Source organism: Cynocephalus volans, chromosome 10 (assembly GCF_027409185.1).
Source record: "Cynocephalus volans isolate mCynVol1 chromosome 10, mCynVol1.pri, whole genome shotgun sequence".
NCBI lineage: Eukaryota > Metazoa > Chordata > Mammalia > Dermoptera > Cynocephalidae > Cynocephalus > Cynocephalus volans.
Window position 1 is genome coordinate 51,957,033 of NC_084469.1, and position 24,336 is coordinate 51,981,368.

General features: G+C 48.4%; 1 protein-coding gene across 1 annotated transcript in view; it reads right to left on the reverse strand.

Annotated features, from left to right (window-relative positions):
* Positions 1–4,656: 4,656 nt before the first annotated feature.
* PPP5C (protein phosphatase 5 catalytic subunit) overlaps positions 4,657–24,336 on the reverse strand; it is a 31,047-nt gene continuing 11,367 nt past the window's right edge. The window contains exons 3-13 of the mRNA XM_063110735.1: positions 19,112–19,259; positions 18,262–18,383; positions 11,012–11,077; positions 10,615–10,713; positions 9,682–9,787; positions 7,968–8,110; positions 7,763–7,850; positions 6,752–6,792; positions 6,450–6,628; positions 5,388–5,469; positions 4,657–5,217 (exon numbers count right to left, since the gene is read on the reverse strand). Coding sequence (XP_062966805.1) covers positions 5,155–5,217; positions 5,388–5,469; positions 6,450–6,628; positions 6,752–6,792; positions 7,763–7,850; positions 7,968–8,110; positions 9,682–9,787; positions 10,615–10,713; positions 11,012–11,077; positions 18,262–18,383; positions 19,112–19,259 — 1,137 coding nt within the window. The 3' untranslated portion in view covers positions 4,657–5,154. The remainder of the gene's footprint in view (positions 5,218–5,387; positions 5,470–6,449; positions 6,629–6,751; positions 6,793–7,762; positions 7,851–7,967; positions 8,111–9,681; positions 9,788–10,614; positions 10,714–11,011; positions 11,078–18,261; positions 18,384–19,111; positions 19,260–24,336) is intronic.

The window sequence follows — 24,336 nt, forward strand, 5'->3', positions numbered from 1 at the left end:
TGGGCTTGAACTCTCCTGCCCACGTCCAGGTGTCCAAATTCCTCAACCTGGCTCCCCTCATCCTTTGGGCTATTGAGACAGGAGCCACAGGAGGGTTTTGAACAGAGGAGAGAACCACAGGCTCAGTTTTCTCATCTGTCAGGCACAGAGCTGGGAGGGGGGGTGGTGGGCATGTCCCTTTGGCTGCCAGCACCTGATATCCCCTCTCTGCCTGCCCCTGCTAGCCAGAGTATGGACCTGTGACCCAAGCATGGCCTATGACAGGTGGAGTGCGGGGGAAGAGAAGACAGCTTGAAAGGTACCAAGAGAAAGACAGAGAGAACTCTAGGTCCTGGCTGCCTGCTGGTCTCAGCTCCCTTCAGTTGGTCAGCTGCCTTGGTCCGCCTGGTTGGCAGGGTGAGGACTTGTGAGACTACCCTCCTGGCTATCTGGCTTTCCTTCATAGCCTTTGTGGATAAGGGGGGTCATGGAATTTGGATGTGTCGTCCCCTCCAAAGCTCATGTGGAAATTTGATCCCCAATGTGGCAGTGTTGGAAACTGATTGAATCATGGAGGCGGGTCCCTCATGAATGGATTAATGCTCTGCCTGGGGGAGGGGGCATTAATGAGTGAGTTTTCGCTCTATTAGTTCCCACAAGAGCTCGTTGCTTAAAAAAACCCTGGCACCTTCTCTCTCTCTCTTGCTTCCTCTCGCCATGTGATCTGCTTGTACCCGCCAGCTGCCTGCCACTTTCTGCCATGAGTAGAAACAGCCTGAGGCCTGTGCCAGATGCAGCTGTCCCAGAATCGTAAGCCAAATAAACCGCTTTCCTTTATAAATTACCCAGTCTCAGGTGTTTCTGTTAAAGCAACACAAAATGGACTAAAACAGGGGGCTCTTGGGGTCCCCTTGTTCACACCCATGACTCTAGGGACCTTCACATCTGCTGCTGCACAGATCACAAGACCCTCCAGCAGCCTCTGACACCATTACTCAGTGTCTACACCTGACCTCGGCATCTCTCCCACCTCCCCGTGTGCCTTCCATGTCCCCAGCTTGATGTTCTTGACCCAAATTCTAACAGAGGGTGTCCCCCGATTATTACAGCCCTGAGTATTAATTACCTGCTTTCATGGACATCTCTCAGCCAAACTCCCTTTTAGAAGTTAGGGTGCTTTCTTTTGTTGAACTAACTGCCTCTAACCTCAGACGCCTATGCATTATATTTATCCCTATTGATTCCTTAAAAGTTATCGACTTACTGAGACATTCCCCCAACAAATACTTTTCCTCCATCTCATGTCCTTTCTGTCTTCCCCCAACCCTCCTCCATTGTGCTAGTTCATTTATGGTTTTACTTCTTGTTGTGGGTGTACCTTCTGATTTCCTTTGTTCTTGACTTTTTTTGTTAAGACAATAAACTTTTTCAAGATATTGATCACTGTAACTTCCCACATCCCTTAGAGCATCTCCTTTCTCTTCTCATTTAAAAACTTCCTCCAATAGCAACTTGGAAAAAGGTAAAATTAGATCTGTTTCTCACACCATGTACCAGAATAAACTCCAAATAGACTGGAGATCTAGCTGTAAGGAAGGAAACCATACAAACACCAGAAGAAAACCTAAGGGAATTTCCTTGAAACCTGGTGTAGGGAAAGGCATTCTGACTCAGAAGCCAGCCGCAATGAAAGAAAAATTGATACATTTGACTTCATAAAAATAAATTTTTGCATGGCGAAACCACAATTAAAGTCTAAAGGTAAAAGACAGTCTGGGATATTTACTTTAAAATGGTTTAGATGGCAGACTTTATGGTATGTGCTTTTTACCACAAAAAAAGAAAGACTGGGAGGAAAGTGTGTGGAACATGTATCACAAGCACAAGGCCTTTTAGTAGGTTGCACATGTGTTGTTCCAGCTGGAGATCCAACCAGACACAAATCATGAAGAAACAACCCCAAATGAACATTCTTTAAACAAAGGGGATGGGGGAGGGATGGCATTCTTCACAAATGTCATGTCATAAAAGACAGAGAGGCTGAGGAAATGTCCCAGATGAAAGGAAACTAAAGAGACAAGACAACTAAATGCAAGAAAGGACATTATTGGGTCACCTGATACAACTGGACTGCAATCAGTTGACATAAATGCAAATATCATATCAAGGTTAGATTTACGAGTGGATACCTGTGATGTGGTGATGTGAGAGTGCCTTTAGTCTTAGGAAAACACACTGACGTAGTTAGGGGTTAAGGGCCATGACATCTGCCACCCAAGTCACTCTCAAACGGTTCAGGAAAAAAGTGTGTACGTACAGATGTACACACACACGTGCACACACAGTGCATACCAGCAATCAATTGGGACAAAATATTTCAAACTAGGTGAATTTAGGTAAAGAGTATACAGTTGTTCTTTGTACCTTTCTTGCAACTTTTTGTTTAAAAAGTTAAAGAAACATGAAACACAGGGTTTTATGAGGAATGCCAGCAGCATGCAATCTGAAATTGACTTGGCCTTCACAGATAAAGCCAAGCAGCTGGTAGATGAAATGCTGTGTGCCTCTTTTTACAGGAGAAATTGCATCTAGGTGTTCAATGTTAATTCCAGGCATTTGGGGAGCAAACAGTACATTTAATCATAAATTAGAATAAATAAATGACTTCCTCCGTAAGGGTGTCACAGTGGATCTCAGTGAGGTCTGGCGTGGCAAACTGCATCCTCCAAGGATGGAGGGTCCTGCCACTCCCAGCAACAGGAGGTGGATCTATGTCTCCACCCCTTGAATTGAAGTTGGCCTCAGTGACTTGCTGGACAGAACCTGGTGGAAGTGATGTGTTGTGATGTCCAAGACTATGTCATAGTCCAGTGGCTTCCCCTAGGGCAATTAGGATGCTCCCTGGTGAGACCAGCTACGATGTTGTGAGAAGCACAAGCAACACGGAGGGTATGCGTCAGGAGCCCCAAGGACAGCCCAGCTCAGAGGCAGCACCAACTGCCGATCATGAGAGTGAGCCATTGTGGATGTCCGACTGGGACAGGTTTCAAGTGACTCCAGCCCCAGATGCCACATGACCACAAATGCCTAAGACCTGATGTGAGAACTGCATAGCCAAGCCCAGTTGATCATGAGACTGAAGACAGCAGTACATTTTTTTAAACCTGGGAGTCTTAGGTAAAGGATTAATTTTGCCCAAACAAGTTTGGCTCCTGGGAGGTCACCTGTAAGCTCTTGGCATATCTTCCCTCATAAGAGCGTCTTTGTTTATTTGGGACCTTGGGCCACATCACACAGTCTATGCCAGTGATGTGACTTCCGGTGGGGGCCTTGGAGTCTCTCTGGAGACAACAGTCAGCCGTGTGGGCTAGGAAGATGTGATAAAAACCCTGGACGCCAAGGCTCGGGAGAGCTTCCCTACTGGGCAACATTCCAATCCGTGTTGTGCACATCACTGTTGGAAAAAATAAGTGCTACCCACACCACAGCACTGGGAGAAGACGCTGAAAGATTGCACCTGTTCTCTCCTGGACTCCATCCTGTGCCTTCCCTTTTCTGATTTCAGTCTCCATCCTTTCACTGTAATAAACCCAAACCATGAGGATAAAGATCTTTCCAAGTTCTGTAAGTCCTTCCAGCACACTGAACATAAGAGTGGTCTGGGGTACTTCCTGAACTGCAGTAGCGAAAGAGAACCACAATGCCTAGTCAGCCTGAGAATACTGCATCTTCTCATTGAGCTCAATTCCATCTGAGGCCTGATGCCCCCTGTAGGACCTCCATCATTGCTCCTGTCTGTCTTTCTCACAGGAAATGAATGGCATCAGCAAACTGGGACTCGTGCCTGTTTTTCTCAAGATACTCTAAACCCCCGTGTGCACCCCCCAGGAAGTAGACCACTTACTGCCATGCTGCCTGGCCTTAGAGAAGTGCCTCCCAGATATCCAAACAGACCAGGACTGCAATAGCTCCCGGGAGGCCACCAACAGGGTCCCACTGCTCACTGGACTCCACCCTCCAAGTATCAATTGCCCACAGGCAATCCCCTAGCTCCAGGTCTACCTGGAAAAAGGTGGATCTAGAACTCTGACTTGAAAAGAGAAATCTCTCCAAGGGAGCAAGGTCAGGTGGTACAGCCTGAATGGTATTCAACATTACCTTTGATAGAGAATAAATGGGGGAGTAGTAGAAAATTTCTCTGGTCTCCTTTGGTGACTGGAAAGATCGGCCTCATCGTGTGATGTCAGGAACCAATGTTGTGCCTACCGTGAAAGGAATCTGCCTGGTGGACCACAAGCCACAGAGGGTGGGGTCGGCACAGAGCAGCGCTGGCTGAATACATGCTTGAGGGTCAGGCAGAAGGAAGGATGAGGAGCTTCCTACAGCTTTTGCTCCAGCTGGCCTCACTGGCCCAATCTGGGCTTTGTCTCCCTGTGTGTGAGATGCACTGTGGATGGGACACTTTCCATCCCAGGCGGCAGGACTCTCCCTCAGGAGCCCACTATGTCAGGTACACACAGGGACAACTTGGGGGTCACCCTGAGTGTGGCCAGTCCAGCTCCAAGACATCCAGTAAGACAAGGCAAGAGGGACTGAGTGGTTCCCCGATCCCTTACATCTCCTGAGATGTTTGCCCCAACCCTGGCAGCTACAGCAGCTCCACCGCCCAAGACAAGCTGACATACAATAATGACTTTATTTTAACATATTTAATTACAGACATAAAATAGCTGGGGAAGGGGGTGGGCCCCAGCCTAGCCCCACCCTGGGGCTACCAGGAGGGGGATGCAGGCGAGGCCTCCCTGATGACCCTCTTTCCGGGGGTCTTCCTATGGCAGGGCCCTATTGCTTTAGCGGGGGAGGAGCCACGCATTGAGGGGAGCAGGGTGCCGCTTGGCCCCATCTTGCCCCGAGGCTGGCCTCCCTCCAGAATGCCCGGGCTGTGCCCCCAACCCCAGCTTCGCCAGCTCCTTCCTCTTTATCCAGGAAGCAGACCCTCTGGCCGGCCCCTGACTCTGCCCCCACCCCCTCTGCGAACCTAAAGGGGAATAAATACAAACTTTACAAAGTAAAAGGGGGTCCAACGTTGCCCTGGGGCGGGGCCTGCTCTGCCCCCAGCCTGGGCCTGGGGTCGGGTGGGGGTGGAGGGGCCCCAAGACACAGGCCGCCGTTGCCTCACATCATTCCCAGCTGCAGCAGCGTGTTGGCATATGCCATGGGCTTGACGTTGGGGTGAGGCTGCGGAGCCAGAGGCAGATAAGATGGACACAGAGTCAGACAAGAACCGGCTTCAGGGGGACCCTCTGAGCACCTGGATGTAGAATCCACCCCACCGCTTTGGCCAGGCCGCTCAGCCTCTCCCTCCCCAGGCCCAGCCAGGAAGGACAGGGGATTTGAGGGGGACTCACCACTGCTGTGAACTGGTGGAACTGGGGCCGCAGGTCGGAGCCCTGAAGGTGGATGTAGGCGGCTTTGTTCCCCATCTGATCGCTGCAGGGATAAGAGCAGAGTGGCTGTGTGATCAGGGGCTGGGTGGGGCTGGGGGTTAAGAGAACAAAGGGCCAGGCAGAAGGGAAAGAGGGACGGAGAGAGACAGAGCCATGACAGACATGGACAGAGATATGGAGAAAGCCGAGGGACATGGAGAGAACCAAGGACACAGATGGACAGAGACAGGGATGGGAAAAAGAGAGGAATCCAGACCAAAGAGGGGCCCAGAGAACACAGGCAGGAGGAGGGGCGATGAGGGAAACAGAGGGTGGAGGTAAGGGAGTAGTGGGAGCAGGGAGGGACAGACAGGCAAGCAGAGGCCACCATGCAAAAAGCGGTGGGGGGCGGGGGCACACAGCCATGTGCAGGGGAACTTTCACCAACACTAGACTCAAGACCTGATCACCTCACCAGGAGGTACAGGGCACTAAGGGGTGCATCAAATGGCACCATGGGGATACAGTTAGACTAGTCCAGGGTTCAGGCAACTTTACAGGCCATGTGGCCTGGTTTCTTCAACGAATAAATGGGGCAGGGGGTTGAGGAAGAAGTCAACTGAAAAAACACATTTAAGAGAGACGGGTGGGAGTGGAAATGGAACTCTGGCTGGATTTAGGTGATAGCAAGGAATTGCTACTCCTCTTTTAAAGGTGTGACAATAGTATTATGGTTATGTTAAGAAAAGGAAAAAAGTTCTTCGTTTTAGAAACATCCTGGGGTTTTGGTGGAAGAAGATTAATGCTTGGGGTTTGCTTTTAAATAGCCCACAGTGGGGCAAGCTGCTTAGCGCCTAGCTGGTGACAGAGTGACCTAGCTGGTGACTGTGGGAGCTGCGTGATGGGTACATGGGCGTTCATCACACTGTATTACTTACTCTTTCGTACCTCTGAAATTTTCCACCACAGAAAGTTAAAAACAAAAACAGAGCAAATCTTGTGGACTGGAGAGAGAAACCAGGGGTGGGGAAGGCAGGGACGCACCAGTAGTTGGGGGCGGAAAAGACGGTGACGCAGCGGCCACTGTGTGCCACCTCATAGCCCTCAGCCTTGACCTCGTGGCTGCGGATGATGTAGTCCAGGTGGTTCTCCTCCAGGAAGGCCTTGGTGACATCGGGCCCAAACTGGCAGCTCACTCCCCGTTTGCTGACTGAGCGTCCGTTCTGGGGGTGGGCAGGTAGAGATGGGGGTTCAGGGTGACTGTCAGTCCTCCCAACCCATTCAGCACCAGCCCCTACCTGCTGGCATTGGACCCCCATCTCCACACCCTTTTCCCATAGACTCACCTGAGGCTGCGGATCTGACCAGAGCAGGTCACACATGGGACCTGGTGGGGAGTGGAGGGAATGTCAGGGACTGTCCACCTCCCTGGGGACGGGCATTCACAGGCCACCACCTGGCTCCCACCACACATAACAACCTGAGTGGGGATCGGGCAGGGGACATCACTGTGGACAGGGCTGGGGACCTCACGGCATGTGAGCCGTGATTCTGAGCCAGCCCATCTCCCCACTGATCTCCCCTCCAGACCCCATTTGATCCATTATGGCCCTGAAGCCAGATGGAGCTTTGAACACCCCACTTCAGATCAGGTCCTTCTCCTGCTCAAAGCCCTCTGTGGCTCCCCAATGCCCTAGGAACAAAGACCAGGTTCCTCACTGAGGCCTGCAGGGCTCTGCAGGATCTGGCCCCGGTTAACCTCTAGCCCAACATCAGCCCTCACAGCACAACTCTGCCCACCCACGATTGTCTGCTGTTCCTCCCACCCACCACGTTCTCCCTGTGCAAGCCTGGAATGCACTTCCCAGGTTGTGTGCCCAGAAGGCCCCTCTTTCTCCTGTAGTGTCAGCTCAAATGTCACCTCCCTGACCACCCATCACCACCCCACCCTATCCATGTCCTCCTCCCCTAACACGTACACTGTGTGTGTGTGCATGTGTGAACATGCTGCAGGCTGTCCCCATCACTAGAATGGGTTGAACACCTCACTCACTGGGTCAGCAGTTGAACTGATGGGTAAATCTATGACGGGTGTGTGCTCAGTGCTCACCATGGCCCCAGCCCGCACTGTGGACGCTAATGCTCTCCTGCCAGCAAGGCCTCACAAGGGAGTACACTGGCCAAAGTTACAGGTGGGGAAACTGAGGCTCAGACTGGCCGCTCCTAGCCAAGGATGCAAAGCTCATCATGGCAGGATAGTAGTGGCAGTTCAAATCTGGCCCAGGTGATTTCTCTCTGCTGGAGACACTGAGGCCCCAGGAGGTAAGGAGCTGCCCACCTGGCCCTGCCCCACTCACCTGAATCAGGGGGTTGCCGGTTCCGTTCAATCTTCCGGATATCATCCAGGGTGACGCCGTCTTCACTAAACAAGCCTCCATGCATGATCTGGGGAGTTGGGGAGAGGATGGCCACCGTGAGGGTAGGAGCCAGCCATCCCCAGCCCCTGGCCCACTTCCACAGCACGTCTGCCCACGTGTGGTGAGGTCCATGCTCCATCCTCACCAGCACTTTGCCATTGATGCACTGGGCCAACGGGAGCCACTCAAACACCTCGCTGAAGAGCTCGTACATCTGGGCTGTGTACTTGGCCTTCACCTCGCCCTCGAATCCATAGATCTGGTTCATGTTGTCTGTCTCGTGGTTGCCTGGCCAACAATGGGACAGAAGAGAATCCTCAGCATCCATGTCCACCAGCATTCCCCTGCCCGGATGCCCGCAGGTACAGGCCCAGGGACGCAGGGAGGATTGTCCACTGGCGGCTGGCAGTCCCCAAGCCCACAATGTTCACGCATCAACTCACTGGCCCTTCACAGAAACCCAATGAAGTGTGGACAGTTTTCAGCCCATTTTCTGGAGGAGCAAACTGAGGCTGAGAAGCGTCCACAGGCTCACAGCCACAAGGGCTTCAAGGTCCAGACCTGTACTAACAGCTCCATTGCCAAGGAAGTGGCCAAGGCCTGGGCTCTGTCCTGACCCTGAGCCATGTGTGTGTCCCCTGCCTCTCTGGGCCTTGGCTTCCCACATGGTGCCTTCCAGGCTGGAGGTACCTGTGGGAGGATCTCAACAAAACATGAGCTCATTTGCAGAGCATCTGCTGTGGCCAGGCCCCACACTGTGCCCCCGCTTCGCTGGCACCACCTCACTCTTCCCTCCCTGGGCCTGGGGTAGTGGGGACAAGTAAGCAGCCTCCCACCTCGTCCCCAGTTCTCCCTCCCTGCTTCCTCCCATGCTAGAGCACCTCCCACCTTCTAACACAAAATTCACCTGTAGCACTTGCAAAATGCCTGCCCCTGTACTACTCCGGGGACCCCGTGGGGAGCAAGCACCCAGTGGTGCTCAGGAGACTTCAGTCGAACTGAAGGATAGAAGGAATCTGTACAACAGCCCTGGAAGGCTAATACTACCACAACTCCCACTGTGCAGACAAGACCGAGGTACACAGAAGTGGAGCCTGCAGCCTTCCGGTGACCTCTCTACCTCCTCTCCTCTCAAAGATGACCCAACCCTGTCCCATCATTTTTGGGGTTTTCATTAAAAAAAAATTTTTTTTTTACATTTCTCTTGGTGGGAAATAAGTAATATAATTCTCCTGCCCTCCCACCCCACAACTCAGGCCCCTTTCCTTTCCATGGAGGCGCCTCTGCCTCTTCTAGGGGGAGTGTGCATAGAGAAGCAAGTGTCAGGGCAGGGCCACTTTCTTTTTCTGGTTTGTAGGAATCTTCCCTTCCTCCTCTGGGAAGACGCTTAAAGCCCTAGTCTTTAGGCTGAGGTGAGGGTATAAAGGAAGGAAACTCCCTTCCTAAGAATGATCACATTTCATGTTAACAAAACCCTCATTCAGTTATTCAGCTTGACATTATTGCCTGATTAGGACCACCCAAGAGCTTGTTTCATGCCCTTGTGCAAATTAAAAAAAAGGTCCCCCTTCCTCAAGACCCTTGACTGCCATCTGCTGGAAAATGGTCATGATAACATACACACCTACACTGTCTGTGATGTGAATGCTGCCCCTCAGTGTGATGCTACTGTGCAGTGCACAGCCTGCTCAATCTTATAAGGCAGCCCTGTGTGTGATCTTGGTGAATCCACAAAATAAACATGGCTGCAACTATTATCCTTGCTTTATAAAGAAGGAAATAGAGGCTCATAGCAGGGAAAGTAAGTGCCCCGCCAACGGCCCCATAATCACCCCAGACCCTGCAGCCTCCTGACTCACCTCGAAGTAGGTGAAAGTGATCCGGGTACAGGAGCTTAAAGCCGAAAAGGGTGAGGATCACTTCTACGGAGAAGGAGCCACGGTCCACAAAGTCACCATTAAATATCTGCCCTGCTAAGGAAAACGCAGCAGGGGTGGGGGATGGGGGATGGACTGTTCCCTCCCCATTTCTCCACACCCCTGAGGTGCCTGTTGGCACTTCCCAAGGAGTGAGGACTCAGAGGGGCTCAGGGGGTCTGGGCATCTGTCCCTTTCCTCTCTGTGTGGCTCTGGCCAGCTGCTTGGTTTCTGAACCTCAGTAGGATGGTACCGAGGACCCAACCTCACCTGTTCCTCAGGGAAGCCATTGGTGGTAGGGGAGGGTATGGGTATGGGCAGTCAGCCTGCTTCAGCTTTGTACCCCAAACAGGCTCAAGCCACAGCGGAAGTGAGACTCAGGCCCTCCTACCCTGCAATACATGGGCCTAGTGACTGTTTATCAAGCAGATGTCACAATAACAGCGACAAATACATAGCATCGAGTGCCAGCGAAGCCCTGTTCTTAGCCTATCACATGCATTAACTCACCTACTCCTCTTGACCCTTTTGAGGTGGGCTCTATTATTATCCCATTTTACAAATGAGAAAACTGAGGCACCAAGAGCTGGGAAGTGGCAAAGCCAGGGTGGAAGCCAGGTATGGGCAGTGCCAGGTGCTATTTGTATGCAATCTGGATGCTGATGAAGAAACACTGGGGCCCAGAGAGATTGAGCCATCAGCCCAGGTAACATGGCACGGGGGGACTGGCCTTGGCCTGTCTTATCCTGGAACCTGGCTCAGACCTCTCACTTCCACAGTCATGCCTTTTCCTTGGCAGGGGTTCCTCTTCCTCCACACAAATCCAGAGGTGGGAGATGAGAGTGGGGAAAGGTTTGGCTCTGATGAAAAGGATACATAGGGGTTGGTCTCTGAGGGTAAACCGTTGAGCTCAAATATGTTGAGGAGGTCATAGAACTGGCCATGGGTGTCCCCGCACACTGTAATCTTCTCTGTCTGGAAGAAAAGAGGCCACCGGAGAGGGAGGGGCCCAGAGAGACACGTGGGGAGAGGGTAGAGGTGAGGTAGCAGAACCATGTGGAAGATGTCGGCAGGAGACACAGATTAAGAGAGTAGGACAGAGACCAGGAGGCCAGGAGAGAGGGACATCAGGAGGAAGACACAGGGGTAGGGGATGTCAGGGAGAAAGGGAAGGTGGGTTTGTGAGTTCCTGAGCTCCACGGCCCCTCCCCCAGCCAGGGAACCCCTGCCCCCACCCCCTCCAGCCCACCCACCGCTGCCCCACAGTGCGCACCTCCTTAAGTGTGGTCTCCACGAGTGTGCTAAGCTTGGAGAGGACCTCTTTGACCTGTACCAGAATCTGGAAAACAGGACAGACTGTGAGTGGGATCAGCTGGAGGGCCTGCCACCACCCTGGGCCCTGGGAACCTGGACCGCCCAGAAGACACTGCTGCGCTGAGGCAGAGTGGGCAGAGGAGGAAGGAGGAGGGAAGGCCCGGATGAGTGGGTGCTGGCCGGGGCTGGAGGTGGCCTGTGTGGTGTATAAACATCAGGATTATTTCACATAAAAACCTTGGTTCTTACTTTCTCTTATAATAATCAGCTTCATGAGGAAACATACAGATGAATCCAGATTGTAAACCAGCTTATAACACAAGTGGCCTGGACACATCTAATGTCACTGTCATCAAAGAGTGTCCTCAAAAAGGTGTGAGACTTTCTAGATGAGAAAAGGTAAAAAGGCAGATCATATATAATATTTGAGCCTTTAATGGATTCTGGATTTTTTTAAAAAAGCCAAAAAAGATGTTTTGGGGAAAACTGGGAGAAATTAAAATATACGTCTGGGAAATGCAGATTAAAGATGACCTTGACAGTGTCATGTATATTTGCCAGTGTTTCCAGATTTTATGGACGGCCTATGGACTGTTTGCTTTAGTCAACATTATCATATTAGTGGCAAGTTGCCAAGGTGAGACAACTGAATGGTAGTCACACAGGAAAATGTCCTTGATTTTAGGAGATACAGGTTATAATGGCTGCAACTTATTCTCAAATGTTTCAGGAAAAGAAAAGAAAAGAAGTATATATACGCACGCGCACGCACACGCGCGCGCGCGCGCACACACACGTAGACAAAGTAGACAAAACAAATGTATCAAAATGTTAACAGTTGGTGACTCTGGTGAAGGATACGTGGATGTTAATTGTACTATTCTTTCAAACTTTCTGTAGGTTTGGGTCGACAATTTCCAAAATAAAAAGTTGGGAAGAAAATAAAAGTGTTAAAAAAAAAAAAATGGCAGACTGGTCAGACTGTAGAAAGTTGCAAAAGACTGTCACTCTCACCCTAATGATGAGAACAAGTCAAATAACCAACAAAATCAAATTTAAAAAAAAAAATCATATGAAAGCCAAGAACTCACAGAAACTGAAATTAATCAAACTGCAGACAGCGACAAGCCCCTCCTTGGGGCAAAGAAGCCATGTTTACCCTCCTCCTGGCAGTGCGGTGCGAGGGCAAGATCTGCCAAAGCTGAGTGCAAGGAGAAGCCAGTGGAACAAACTGGCTGTGTGTGGGCTGGCATGACGGAGGAGACCCCAGGGAGCCCAGCCTCAGTCTGCCTCTCCCACACGGCCTTCACAGAAGGCTGGGCCCAAGGAAGCAGGGTGGAGAGAGACCTCCTGAGGCACAGAAGTGGGGGGGCGAGACTGCAGAGCAGAGAACTCCACAGCAACCTCAAAAATCAGGTGGCAGCGCTGAAAAATAGATCTCCCACAGTTCCAAAAGCTGGTGACTTTAAAATATCCCTCGAATTTTGCCAGGGCTAAGATTCTAAACCCTGCTGAAGGGAAAGTCCTCACTTCTACTCTCAAAACATTAAAGCCGGTGGAGGACTAATACAAAGAAAAACTACCCCTAAACTGCAGATTAGGTTGACACAGCCCCTCACTCTTGCAGCCTAACAGAAGACAGGGGAGCCATTTCCTGAAGAAAATATTTATTTACCTCAGTCTCTACTGTTCTTTTACATGAAATATCTAGCATACAATAAAAAATTGACAACAGGACCTGGCCAGTTAGCTCAGTTTGTTAGAGCACAGGGGTCAAGGGTACAGATCCCTTACTGGCCAGCCACCCAAAAAAAAAAAAAGAAAGGAACTGACAACAAAGGCAGACTCTAAGATGAACCAGATGATGGAATGACAAGAGACTTTAAAATAACTACAACAAATGTGTTAAAGGACCTTGTGGGAAAGGTGGACAACATGCATGAACATATGGGGCAGAGAGACAGAAACTATTAAAGAACCCAACTAAATGGAAATGCTACAAATAAAAAATACAGTATCAGAAATAAAGAATTCATTTGCTGGGCTTAACAGCAGTTAGAAAGAATCAGTGAACATGAAGACAACAGAAATTATCCAAACTGAGAAAAACAGAGGGGGGCCGGCCCGTGGCTCACTCGGGAGAGTGCGGTGCTGATAACACCAAGGCCACGGGTTCAGATCCCATATAGGGATGGCCGGTTAGCTCACTGGCTGAGCGTGGTGCTGACAACACCAAGTCAAGGGGTTAAGATCCCCTTACTGGTCATCTTTAAAAAAAAAGAAAAAGAAAAAGAAAAACAGAGAAAAAAAGTGGGAAAAAAACTCCAGTTAAGATTATGTGGAACAGTACCAAATTAACTAAAAAGCATGTAATTAGATTTCTAAAAAGAGAGGAGAGAAGAAATGGGAAGAAGAAATATGAGGTATTTCAAGAAGTTCATGGAAAGATTCGTATTACCTTTTAATTTCATTTTTCCACAAACTTTTTGAAGTACCCTTGTATATGAAGAAATAATGGCCATAGTCTTCCCAAAACAGATGAAAGATACTGACCCCCAGATTTGAAAAGCTCAGTGAATAAATACAGGATAAATACAAAAAAACACTTCAAGGCAAATGAAAGCCAAACTACTGAAAACCAAAGACAAAAACTTAAAACCAGTGAGGAAAAAGGACAGGCTGTATTAAAAGAACAAAGATATGAATGACACCTGAGTTCTCATCAGAAACAATGGAGGCCAGAAAACATTGGGAAAAGCATATTTAAAGCACTGAAAGAAAAAATATCAACCGAGAATTTTACATCCAGCAAAGATATCTCTAAAAAATGAAGGCAAAATAAAAAAATTTTCAGGCAGAGGGAAGCTGAGAGAATTAAGTCTCCAGCACATGTGCACTTCAAGAAATGCTAAAAGTGGTTAGGCAGAGGGGCATGACAGCAGATTAAGCTTACATTTGCAAAAAGAAACAAGGAGTAACAGAAAGGGTAAATATGTGGGTAAATATACCACATTAAAAAAAAAAGTTAGCTATATACGAATGAGAGTACTTCAAAAACTTCATGAAAAGATTCAAAATTTTCTTCTTCTTTTTTTTTTAAAGATGACCAGTAAGGGGATCTCAACCCTTGCCTTGGTGTTGTCAGCACCACGCTCAGCCAGTGAGCCAACCGGTCATCCCTCTATAGGATCCGAACCTGTGGCCTTGTTGTTATCAGCACCGCACTCTCCTGAGTGAACCATGGGCTGGCCCTCAAAACTATCTTTCAATTCTATTTTTCCATGAACTTTCTGAAGTACTCTCATGTATATAAGTGTGTCTAAGCATGCCTATGTATACATACATACATATGGTTCTTTAAAATATTGATTAAAGAAAAAATAAAGATGTATTTATCATGGAACTTATAGCACATGCTATACGACATAGCACAAAGGTCCAGAGAAAGTAAAAAGAATCACATGTTGTAAGATTTTTTACATTGTTTACTAAGTAGCATAATATTATTTGAAGATAGACTGGGATAAGGTAAAGTTGCATATTGTAATCTCTGGAACAGTCTTTCTCATTCAAGGTTCTGGGAAATCATTAAGCCCCACAGAAAATATTTTCAGAGGCTGCTTTCTCAGTTCTCCACAGGAGGGTACCAGATTCACAAGACAGAAGTTAATTAACAGCACACAATTAATGCCTAAGGGCATGAGGGCTCATATTCTCTAGAAAACCTTAGTTGAGAAGGGCTGATCTAGAGCATCCACTAAACAAACACTCCCTTCCTCCCCACACCCATTCTAAAAATCCAATTGAGGGCTGGCCCGTGGCTCACTCAGGAGAGCGTGGTGCTGACAACACCAAGTCAAGGGTTAAGATCCCCTTACCGGTCATTTAAAAAAAAAAAAAAAAAAAAAAATCCAATTCAACAGATAAAATAAAATGCAAAGATTCTAGATTAACACAAAAGAAAGTCAGAAAAGGAGGAATTTGGGGGAAAATAAATGGGACATTTAGAAAAGAGGTATCAATCGGGCTAACTGGCTGGCTCAATTGGTTAGAGCGCAGTATTATAACACCAAGGTCAAGGGTTCAGATTCCCAGACCAGCCAGCAACTCCCCTCCCCACCTGCCAAAAAAAAAAAAAAAAGAGAGAGATATAAAAACTAGATTTAAATTCAACCATATCATAGTTTCATTAAATATATATGAGGCTGGCCGATTAGATCACTTGATTAGAGCACAATGCTGGTAACACCAAGGTCAAGGGTTTGGATCCCCTTTCTGGCCAGTTGCCAATCAATCAATCAATCAATCAATCAATAAACTAAACACTCCAATTAAAAGGTAGACACTGTCAGACTGGATAGAAAAGCAAGACCCAATTATATGCTGTTTACAAAAAAACCCACTTTAAAGACACTGACAGGCTGAAAATAAAAGGGTAGAAAATTTATACCATGCGAATACTAAGTATAAAAAAAATTGGTCTACAGGTGTCCTGAGAGACAGGCGCGGGGGGTGGCCCATGAGCCTTAGCCCCACCCCTGCCACACATCCAGGCCAGCATCGAAACCAGCCCATGCCCGGGATCCTGCGCAGCCTGCAACCACCTACACCTGCAACCAGATCCTAGCATGTACGTATTAACCACATGTGTTTCTCTGTGCTGTGTGACTTCTCTGCTCATGTCCCTCATCAAATTTCTGCTTAGATTTTTCTAATTCATTTTTAAGAGTTATTTTTGTAATAAGTATGTTAATCTTTATATGTTTAAAAAAAAAAAAAGTAGAGTAGAACAATGGTTACCAGAGGCTGGGACGGGTGGGGGTGGGGGGATGTTTAGGGGTGAACTAATGGGGACAATACTACACTACCTACCCTAAGTGAATCACTGTGCAGCATATGCATGTATTGAAACACACTGGACCGCACAAAAATAAATATAAATAAAGCTGAATAAATAAATAGTGCTTGCAACTCTAAAAAAAAAAAAAAATTGGTCTAACTGTATTAATAAGAGAAGATGTGGACTTTAAGCCAAAAAGTACTGCCAGAGTAATTTTGGAATGATAAAAGGGCCCATTCATCAAGAAGCATAACAATCCTAAATGTGCACCTAATAAAAGTTTCAAAATACAGGATGTAAAAACTGACCAAACTATAGGGAAAAATAGACAAATTTATAAGTACAGTTAGAGGTTTTAACAGCCCTCTCTCTCAATAAATGATAGAATTAGAAAAAAAAAAAAAGACTATAAAAGATGTTAACAGCAGTCTCAACAATCTTGACCTAATTGACATTTATAGAGTCCTATGCCTATCAACTGTAACATACATATTATTTTCCAAAGCACACTGCATGTTTGCCAAGATAGACCTAAAAATAGCCCCATACTGAATCATACAGAGTATGTTCTCTGACCAAAAGAGTACTAAATTACAAATAGATAGCAATCATATATCTAGAAAATCCCCAAAGATTTGAAAGTTAAAAACATCCTTCTCAATAACCTATGGATAAAATAAGAAATCAGAAAAAAATTCTAACTGAATGAGACTGAAAACAAAACATCAAAATTCATGGGATGCTGCTAAAGCACTGCTTAGATGGAAATTTAGTTTTAAATGCTTTGAGTAGAAGAAAAGGTATAAAATCAACAACATAAACATCTACCTTCAGAAGCTGGAAGAAAGTAAATTAAGCCCCAAGCATGCAGAAGAAAGAAAAAAGTTAAAAATCAATGAAAATCAATGAAATAGAAAAAAGACAATACAGAAATTTAACATGAGCAATGAAAACATATTTACAAAAATACTTGTCCAAGAAAGTTCACAGAAAGTTCACAGCAGCTTTATTTATAAAAGCTAAAAAGTGGAGATGACCCAAATGTCTTTTGGCAGAAGACTGCCAAACAAACCACAGACTATTCATACAATGGAATACTTGAACTACCCACACACAGTGTATGTGTATGAATCTCACACACACTATGATAAGCAAAAGAAGACACAATGCTGAAGAGTATAACCCTGTACAACATTTACGTGAAGTTCAAGAACAGGAAGAATTAACTTATAGTGGTAAAAATCAGATCAGTGGCTGCCTCCTCTGGGCCAAAGAGAACTTTCTGGGTGATGGAAATGTTCTATAAGTTGTTTGGGCAGCAGCATTTAAAACCATTAAAACTCATCTAACCAGACACTTTTAAGATTTCTGCATTTTATTTTGTGCACATTATATGTCCATTAAAAACAACCGGAAATGTGGACACCCCTCTTCTCTCATTTTCATCCACGTGGTCATCTTAATAGCGAACCCATCCCGAGCACTAACTGGGTACCTGGCAGTGTTTTAAGCACTGTTGTGGACTAAACTCAATTAATCCTCACAACCACCCAAGGTGGGGGCAATAGGGTTATCCCCATTTACAGAGGAAGAAATCAAGGGTCAGAGAGGGGAAGCCGCCTGCCTATGGTCACACAGCTAGCAAGTGGGGAAGTAGGGATTTGAACCTAGGCCGTTTGGGTCTAGGGTGCATCAACTGGCAGCTTCACCCACTGCTTTCAGGTGGGGCAGGTGAATCCCTGCTAGCCCCAGTCCCCACCGCTCCCTAAATCTTCCCAATCACCTGCCACACTCCTTTCCGTCACCTGCCTGTCAACCCCACTCCCAGGAAGTCCTGCATCCTCACAACCACCCTAGGAGGTGGTGGACACCAGCAGTTCCCCAACTTCCCTGCAGTCCTGAGAGGTCAGAGCAGGGGTCCTGGGAAGATGGGGTACTGGAGCCCAAGTCTCACTCAACCAGCTCAACACCCTGTGGCTGGGTGCCCTCCTGGGGGCCTCAAGGGCAAGATCAGCCATCAAGTCCCAAACAACCTGCAGCAACCAACAACCACAAAGGCCCAAGAGCCGGGGATCAAAACTCTCAGCCAAGGGTGTTGCTGCTTCCTCACCTTTGACCTTGGGCCAGTCACCTAACCTCTCTGGCCCTGTGTCTCTGCACCTGTGTAAAGGTACGACCTGCTGCCTCCCCAAATCCCTGTGGCACTAGATGAGACCACGCAGCAACCCCTTGGTGCCCAGCACACAACTCCCCTAAGTTTCAGTCATCATGACCACCTTCTCTCACATTTTGCTCAGCGCCCACACCTGCCAGTGCGGTGACACTATCCTGTGTTCCCATACATGTACTGTACCTGACAGGTATGTTACCTGGTAGGCGCACTTTCGGTGCAGTTTCTTCTGGTCCTTGTACCACTGCATGAGCTCCTTCATGAAAGTGACTGTCACTTTGCCATCCTCAAGCTTGGGCCCGCTGTATTCATCCTCGATGGCTGGTGTGTGAATGGGGAACAAAAGTCACACAGCCACTGTAAGGGTGGCTGGGGGGGGGGTCCTGGCTCCAAGCATGAGGCAGACCCACTGGACACACAGGTCGACAGAGGGATGAAGCGAGCAAAGATTCCTCTCCCCAGCCAGGGCCTCTCAAGGCCACTTCTCTTCCTTCACCCCCTCTCCTCTCACCCCACTCGATCTTAGAGCACTTAGCACATTCACTCATTCCTTGACTTGGTCATCCCCTCTCCCCACTGGTGTATCAGCTCCTGTTTTGTTCACAGCTGTTTCCCAAGGTCTTAGAATAGTGCCTGGCACAGAGTAGGTGCTCAATAATTATATGTGAAATGAATGGCTGAATCTTCTCAGTACCTAGGGGTGAATCAGATATGGGAGGCCCATGAGGGGGCTGGTGCTATTGGGAGGGAAGCAGGGGTGGAAGGTTGAGAAGCCAGCAGGGTGCAAGGGCCTGGGTGGAGGATGAGGGTGAGTGAGGTGGCGGGAGTCATGGCTCACCTACTTTGCCCACTGGGGAATTAGAGCCCCAGCTTCGTATTGTGGAGTTCCCAGACATGTAGGCAGAGAACACCAGAAAGCAGCCCGGGGACAGGGACTGGAGAACACCCCCGAGCCCACTGCAGTCCCCAGTTTTACAGGAGGAATGGTGGGCTTGTGCAAGGATGTGGAGTGTTTTGGGCTAGGGGCGGGTCACTGAGGCCTGACTCACTCATGCTCTCGATGTCCAGTGAGTCCACGACAGAGCGCTTGTGCTCATCGCCTGCAATTGCCCGCTCAAAGGCTTTTTGCTTCACGATCTTGTTGCACTCCTGGTATTTCATTTTGGCATCCTTGTCATGGGGCTTCACCTTCACCACCTGCGGGGGGGGGGAGGAACAATCAGGGGTGGGGATGCCACGGCTGCCCTCAGTCAGACCCCCCAGGCCACCGAGCACTGTGGTACAACTCAGGACATGGTTAACCTCCAAACCTTGGTTTCTGCATCTCCAAACTGGTCGTAACAAGAGTTGCCCAAATAGAGCTGCCGTGAGCGGTAAACAGTTTAGCCCACGCAGGTGGTCTTCATAAATATTAGCTATGACCACTATTAGAATAAAACAGTTGCCGCATCTGAGGACCAAATGCTCAGCCTCAGGTTCCTCGCAGGACCAGTGCAGGCGTCTGCTAAGGCAGACACACTGTTATCGCTGCTGTGATTACCAAGGTGATAGGAGTCGAGAGGAAAAGTTGGGCTGGATCTACAGTCACAATGAATAGCCCAGACTCATCTGAAGGGCCAACAACTTGTCGGATGACCCAAACTCCCTGAGCCTCAGTTTCCTCATCTATAAAATGGGTTGACAAGGGATTCCAGCACCCTGGGCTGTAGGATGGCTAAGTAACAAGCACAGGGACTGGCAGGGAGCTGGGTTGGCAGGAAGCAGCCAGCACTGAGCGGCCTCCCGTCCCTTGCTTGACGTTGGGCTCCTGGGAGACCCAGGACACACCATTTCCCTCAGGTTCCTCCACTGCAGAGAGGTGAGACTACGGGCCACAGATCCGGGCCACCTGGGTTCACATCCCACCTGTGCCAATGATGCACTGAGTGACCTTGGGCAGGTGAGTTTGCCCCTATGTGGGTTGGTTTTCCCCTCTGTAAGATGGGTCTGAGAACAGGGTCTACCTCAGAGGGCCACTGAGAGAATTAAATGATAACATTTGTCAAATGTCTGCAGGAGTGCCAGGCAAGAACAAACTCCACATAAGGGTCAGTTGCTCTTGGTGGGTCTCTTTCAGGGCTGCTGTGCTAATTAAAGGAGATCATACACAACTAGTGCTAGGTATACCGCTTTGGGACACAGTAAGTTCCCAGTTAGAGAAACCTATCCCCATCCCTCTCTCCACTTCCTACCCTGCTTCCTGCACACGCTGATCCTCTGAGCTCAAAAGCAGACAGGGCTGGATTCAGAGACTGGCTCTGCCACTTACTTGCTGTGTGACTTTGGGCAAGTGACCTCACCTTTATCTGTAACTATTACTGTAACTGTGTAGATCCTGCCTGATATGCCCCCACAGCTCCCCTGACAAGGGATAGAGAGTGAGGTGCCAGGGCTGGCCCTCAAGGGGCAGGGGCGACCCCTAGTGGAAACCCTGGCGGGGTGAGTCAGAAGCCTGTGCAAAGACACCCGATAACCCTTGTGGGTTGGTGGCTAGGGCAGGGGGGTGAGGCTCCTTCACCCTGGGAATAGGGGTGTGGACCAAGCTGGGTGGGAAGAAGCCAAGGTGAGCCAGGAGATGGTCTCCTCCCTGTCTGGGCAGGCCCAGGCCAGGGCACCCTGCCAGGCAGCTCTACCTGGGGTACGGGTGTGGTGCAGGCAGGGGAGGGAGGCAGCACTAGACAGCCCCTGGAGGCCCTTCTAATGGGGAGAGGTTATTATGACTCCACATCCTGGATAAAGTCCAAACCACCACGTGGCCTCACCCATGAGGCCCCACCCACCTCTCCATTTTTTCTTTTTGCCCAGCACTACCCAGCCAGACCACTCACAAATCCCCAAATGTGCCAGCTCCCTCGTAGCTCCAGACCCCTGTACAGGCTGCCCCCTGCCCAGAATACCTCCGTTCCACCTCCCACTCTTTTCTAGCTCCTCCTTTTCCTCCAGGTCTCAGTTCCACTGTCCCCTCCCCCAGAAAGTCCCTTGTGACCCTCCCAGGCTGGGTGAGCCACCCCCTCTGGGCTCCCACAGGCTCCTGGGCTCCCTTGCCCCAGCCCTGAGCACTGCTGGGAACAGGTCTGTCCACCCCACTGGAAGGTGGCTCCACGAAGGCAGGGTTGAAAACTCAGCCATGACTGTGTCCTTAGCAGTGAATGAATGAATGCCTCCCTGAACAGAAGAATAAGACGAATGCTGACAATGCAGGAGAAAGAGAACAGGGAGCAGTAATAACAACAGTGGCAACAGCAACAGGAATAATCACACACGGCTAATTTTTTTAGCACTTACTATGACACCGTTGTGAGCAATTAACTTGCTCATTTTATCCTCCATGCAGCCATAGGTGGTAGCATTATCACAATCCCCGTTTGGCAGATGAGGAAACTGAGGTCCAGAAAGGTGAAGTCACCAACCCATGAAGCCAGGATTCCATTCTCTCCCAGATCAACTTGCACCCAACCCTAGGCTCCCAATTTCCACTACGCCTGCGCGGAAGTGCTCCTCTTCTGCCATCTCCCTTTCCTGCCCAGGCCAAATTAAACAGCTCCTGCTGCCTCCTGTCTCTAGAGCACCCTTGTACACCTCCAGGGAGGCAGCATTGGCTACTGGTCATGAGCTCACACTCTGGGGCCAGGCCTCCTGGGTCTGAATCCATGCTTTCCAAGGCAAGTGGCCCCACCTCTCCAGCCTCCCTCGGTTTCTATAAAGTTGGGGTGGTGTCAGCACCCCTATGGAGGGATGGTGTGAGAATTGAGCCCAACAACAAGCAAGTGCTCATTCCAAGGCAGCTGCTGCTGCTGCAATGACTCACAAAGTCTGACTGGGACAATGAAAGTGGCCCTACCAAACTCTTGCTCCTGGGAAAAGGCATTTGCTGCAGACTGGAGGAGCCTGGCAGGGCCTTAAGGAACTGAGGCTTGCTGGATCAAAACCTACACTAGACTTTTCTTTAAAAAGTGGTATCTATATTGTATCGGTGTCAGTATACTGATTGTGATATTTAACAATCAGATATAACATTGGGGGAAACTGGGATCTCTATTACCTCTTACAACTGCACGTGAATCTACAATGCTCTCAAAATAAAAAGTTTTTCTCAAAAAATGGTATCCTCAGCTGGGAGTGCTCATAGGCCATACCTCTGACACTTGAGCTGATGAACATAGGTTCATAATCTCTACATGTAGCCCTAGGGGCTGCATGTGTTTGGGAACTGGGGATTTTTCAGATTTTAGAAAGACAACTCAGTACACACATAACATGGTAAATAACACCCCCAGCAGGTCCAGGGCAGCACCTGATAATCACATGCACAGCCATTACTGCAGCAAAACCTCCAGTCACACCATGTGGGAGCAATCAAGACTGTCACCAGCTTTTTAGTAGTTCAGGCCAGGTTTTGCCACCAAATAAGTTGCCCAAACTTACTAAAACAACTATATTTTTCAGAACTGCTTGGGTTTTGGAACTGAGGGGTAAGGCAGTATAGACCAACAGCAAGATCCAGGTCCCACGACGAGTGGACCCACATAGGAAGGTGTGACAGGGCATTATGATTACCTACAATGTACAGCCAATGAGATGCGGTCCATTTGAGGCACACAGATTGGGGGGATGAGAGGGCAGATTTGTAGAGCAGGCAGCCCCACTGCCCAGCAGTAGCCTTAAGCGTAACACCAGGGTTTTCATCCCAGAGATCAAGAGCCTCTGGTGAATTAATTTAGCAAGTCATTCCTAGCATTCCTTGTATAATAAAACAGAAAAGAAGAGAGACAACTGGAGTGTACTGCCTGAGGTAGGGGCAAGTATTGTGCCAAGAAACTCGTACACACCCATGGTTAGGAGCCTGACTCTGGGAGTGAGCTTCCACTTCCTGGCTGTAGGACCTCAGGGGAGTGACCTACCCTCAGGGTTTTGGTTTCCTCATCTGTAAATCAGGGAGGGATAACAAGAGTCCCCACCACACAGAGTTTTTGGAAAGATTAAATGAGTTATTACGGCATGAAGGGTACAACTGGCCTGGCCTTCAGTGAGTGCTGTAGTATCAGCTATGACTATTCCTGTTACCTTTATATCTTTTTTTTTTTTTTTTTAAAGATGACCGGTAAGGTGATCTTAACCCTTGACTTGGTGTTATCAGCACCACACTCTCCCGAGTGAGCCACGGGCTGGCCTGCTGTTACCTTTATATATCCATACCATCACTGTGTACAGGCTTTCGAAACGAAATACATTTCTAACTGACTGTACTAGACTATGCTATAAGAAACCCAAGGCCAGACCATATCACAAACCAAGGCAAAAAACAGAAGATCCCAGGAAGGGGTGAGGAGGGCAGGAGTCCTACAGATCTGACCTGGGCTTGCATGACCACCTGAGTTTAGAGCACAGACAGGAAAGAACAATACAAGTAGTGTTTTCTGAAAAGAGGACTCAATGAGGGGGTGGGTCCATATGTATTAGTCAGGGTTCTCCAGAGAGGCAGAACTAATAGGACATATACATGTAGACAGACAGATATAGTCACGCAGTGTAATGATGTTTTGGTCAAAGACAAACCGCAAATATGACAGCAGTTTGATAAGATCATAATATCGTATTTTTATGTCTAGATATGTTTAGATACAAATACCACTGTGTTACAACTGCCTACAGTATTCATACAGTAATAGGCTGTACAAGTTTGCAGTGTAGGAGCAATAGGCTATACAATATAGCCTAGGTGTACCATCTAGGTACACCATCTAGGTTTGTAAGGTATACCATCTAGGTTTGTGTAAATACACTGTGATGTTCACACAATCAGACTGCCTAACAATGCATTTCTGAGAACATACCCCCATTGTTAAACAACACATGACTGTATATGAGGCGGGATTTGTTAGGAGAATTGGCTCACATGACACCATCTTACCAATAAGTCCAGAGTAGTTGCTACTTCACACACGCTAGATCTAATCAGCATTTCATCAATGTAATGAACCACTGTGATATCCCACGGAAGGGAAAGGTGATCAAAATCCCTACAACCTAAATTGTGACATTGGGCTGGAGAGCTAATGTAGGACTGTGAAGGTGTATTGTTGGTCTTGCCAGGTGAAAGCAAACTGCTTCTGGTGGATCTTAGTGACAGACATAGGGAAAAAAAGATTTTTGCCTGATCAATAGCTGCATACTAGGTACCAGAAAATGTGTTAATTTTGCTCAACCAATGAAACCACATCTGGAAAAGAAGCTG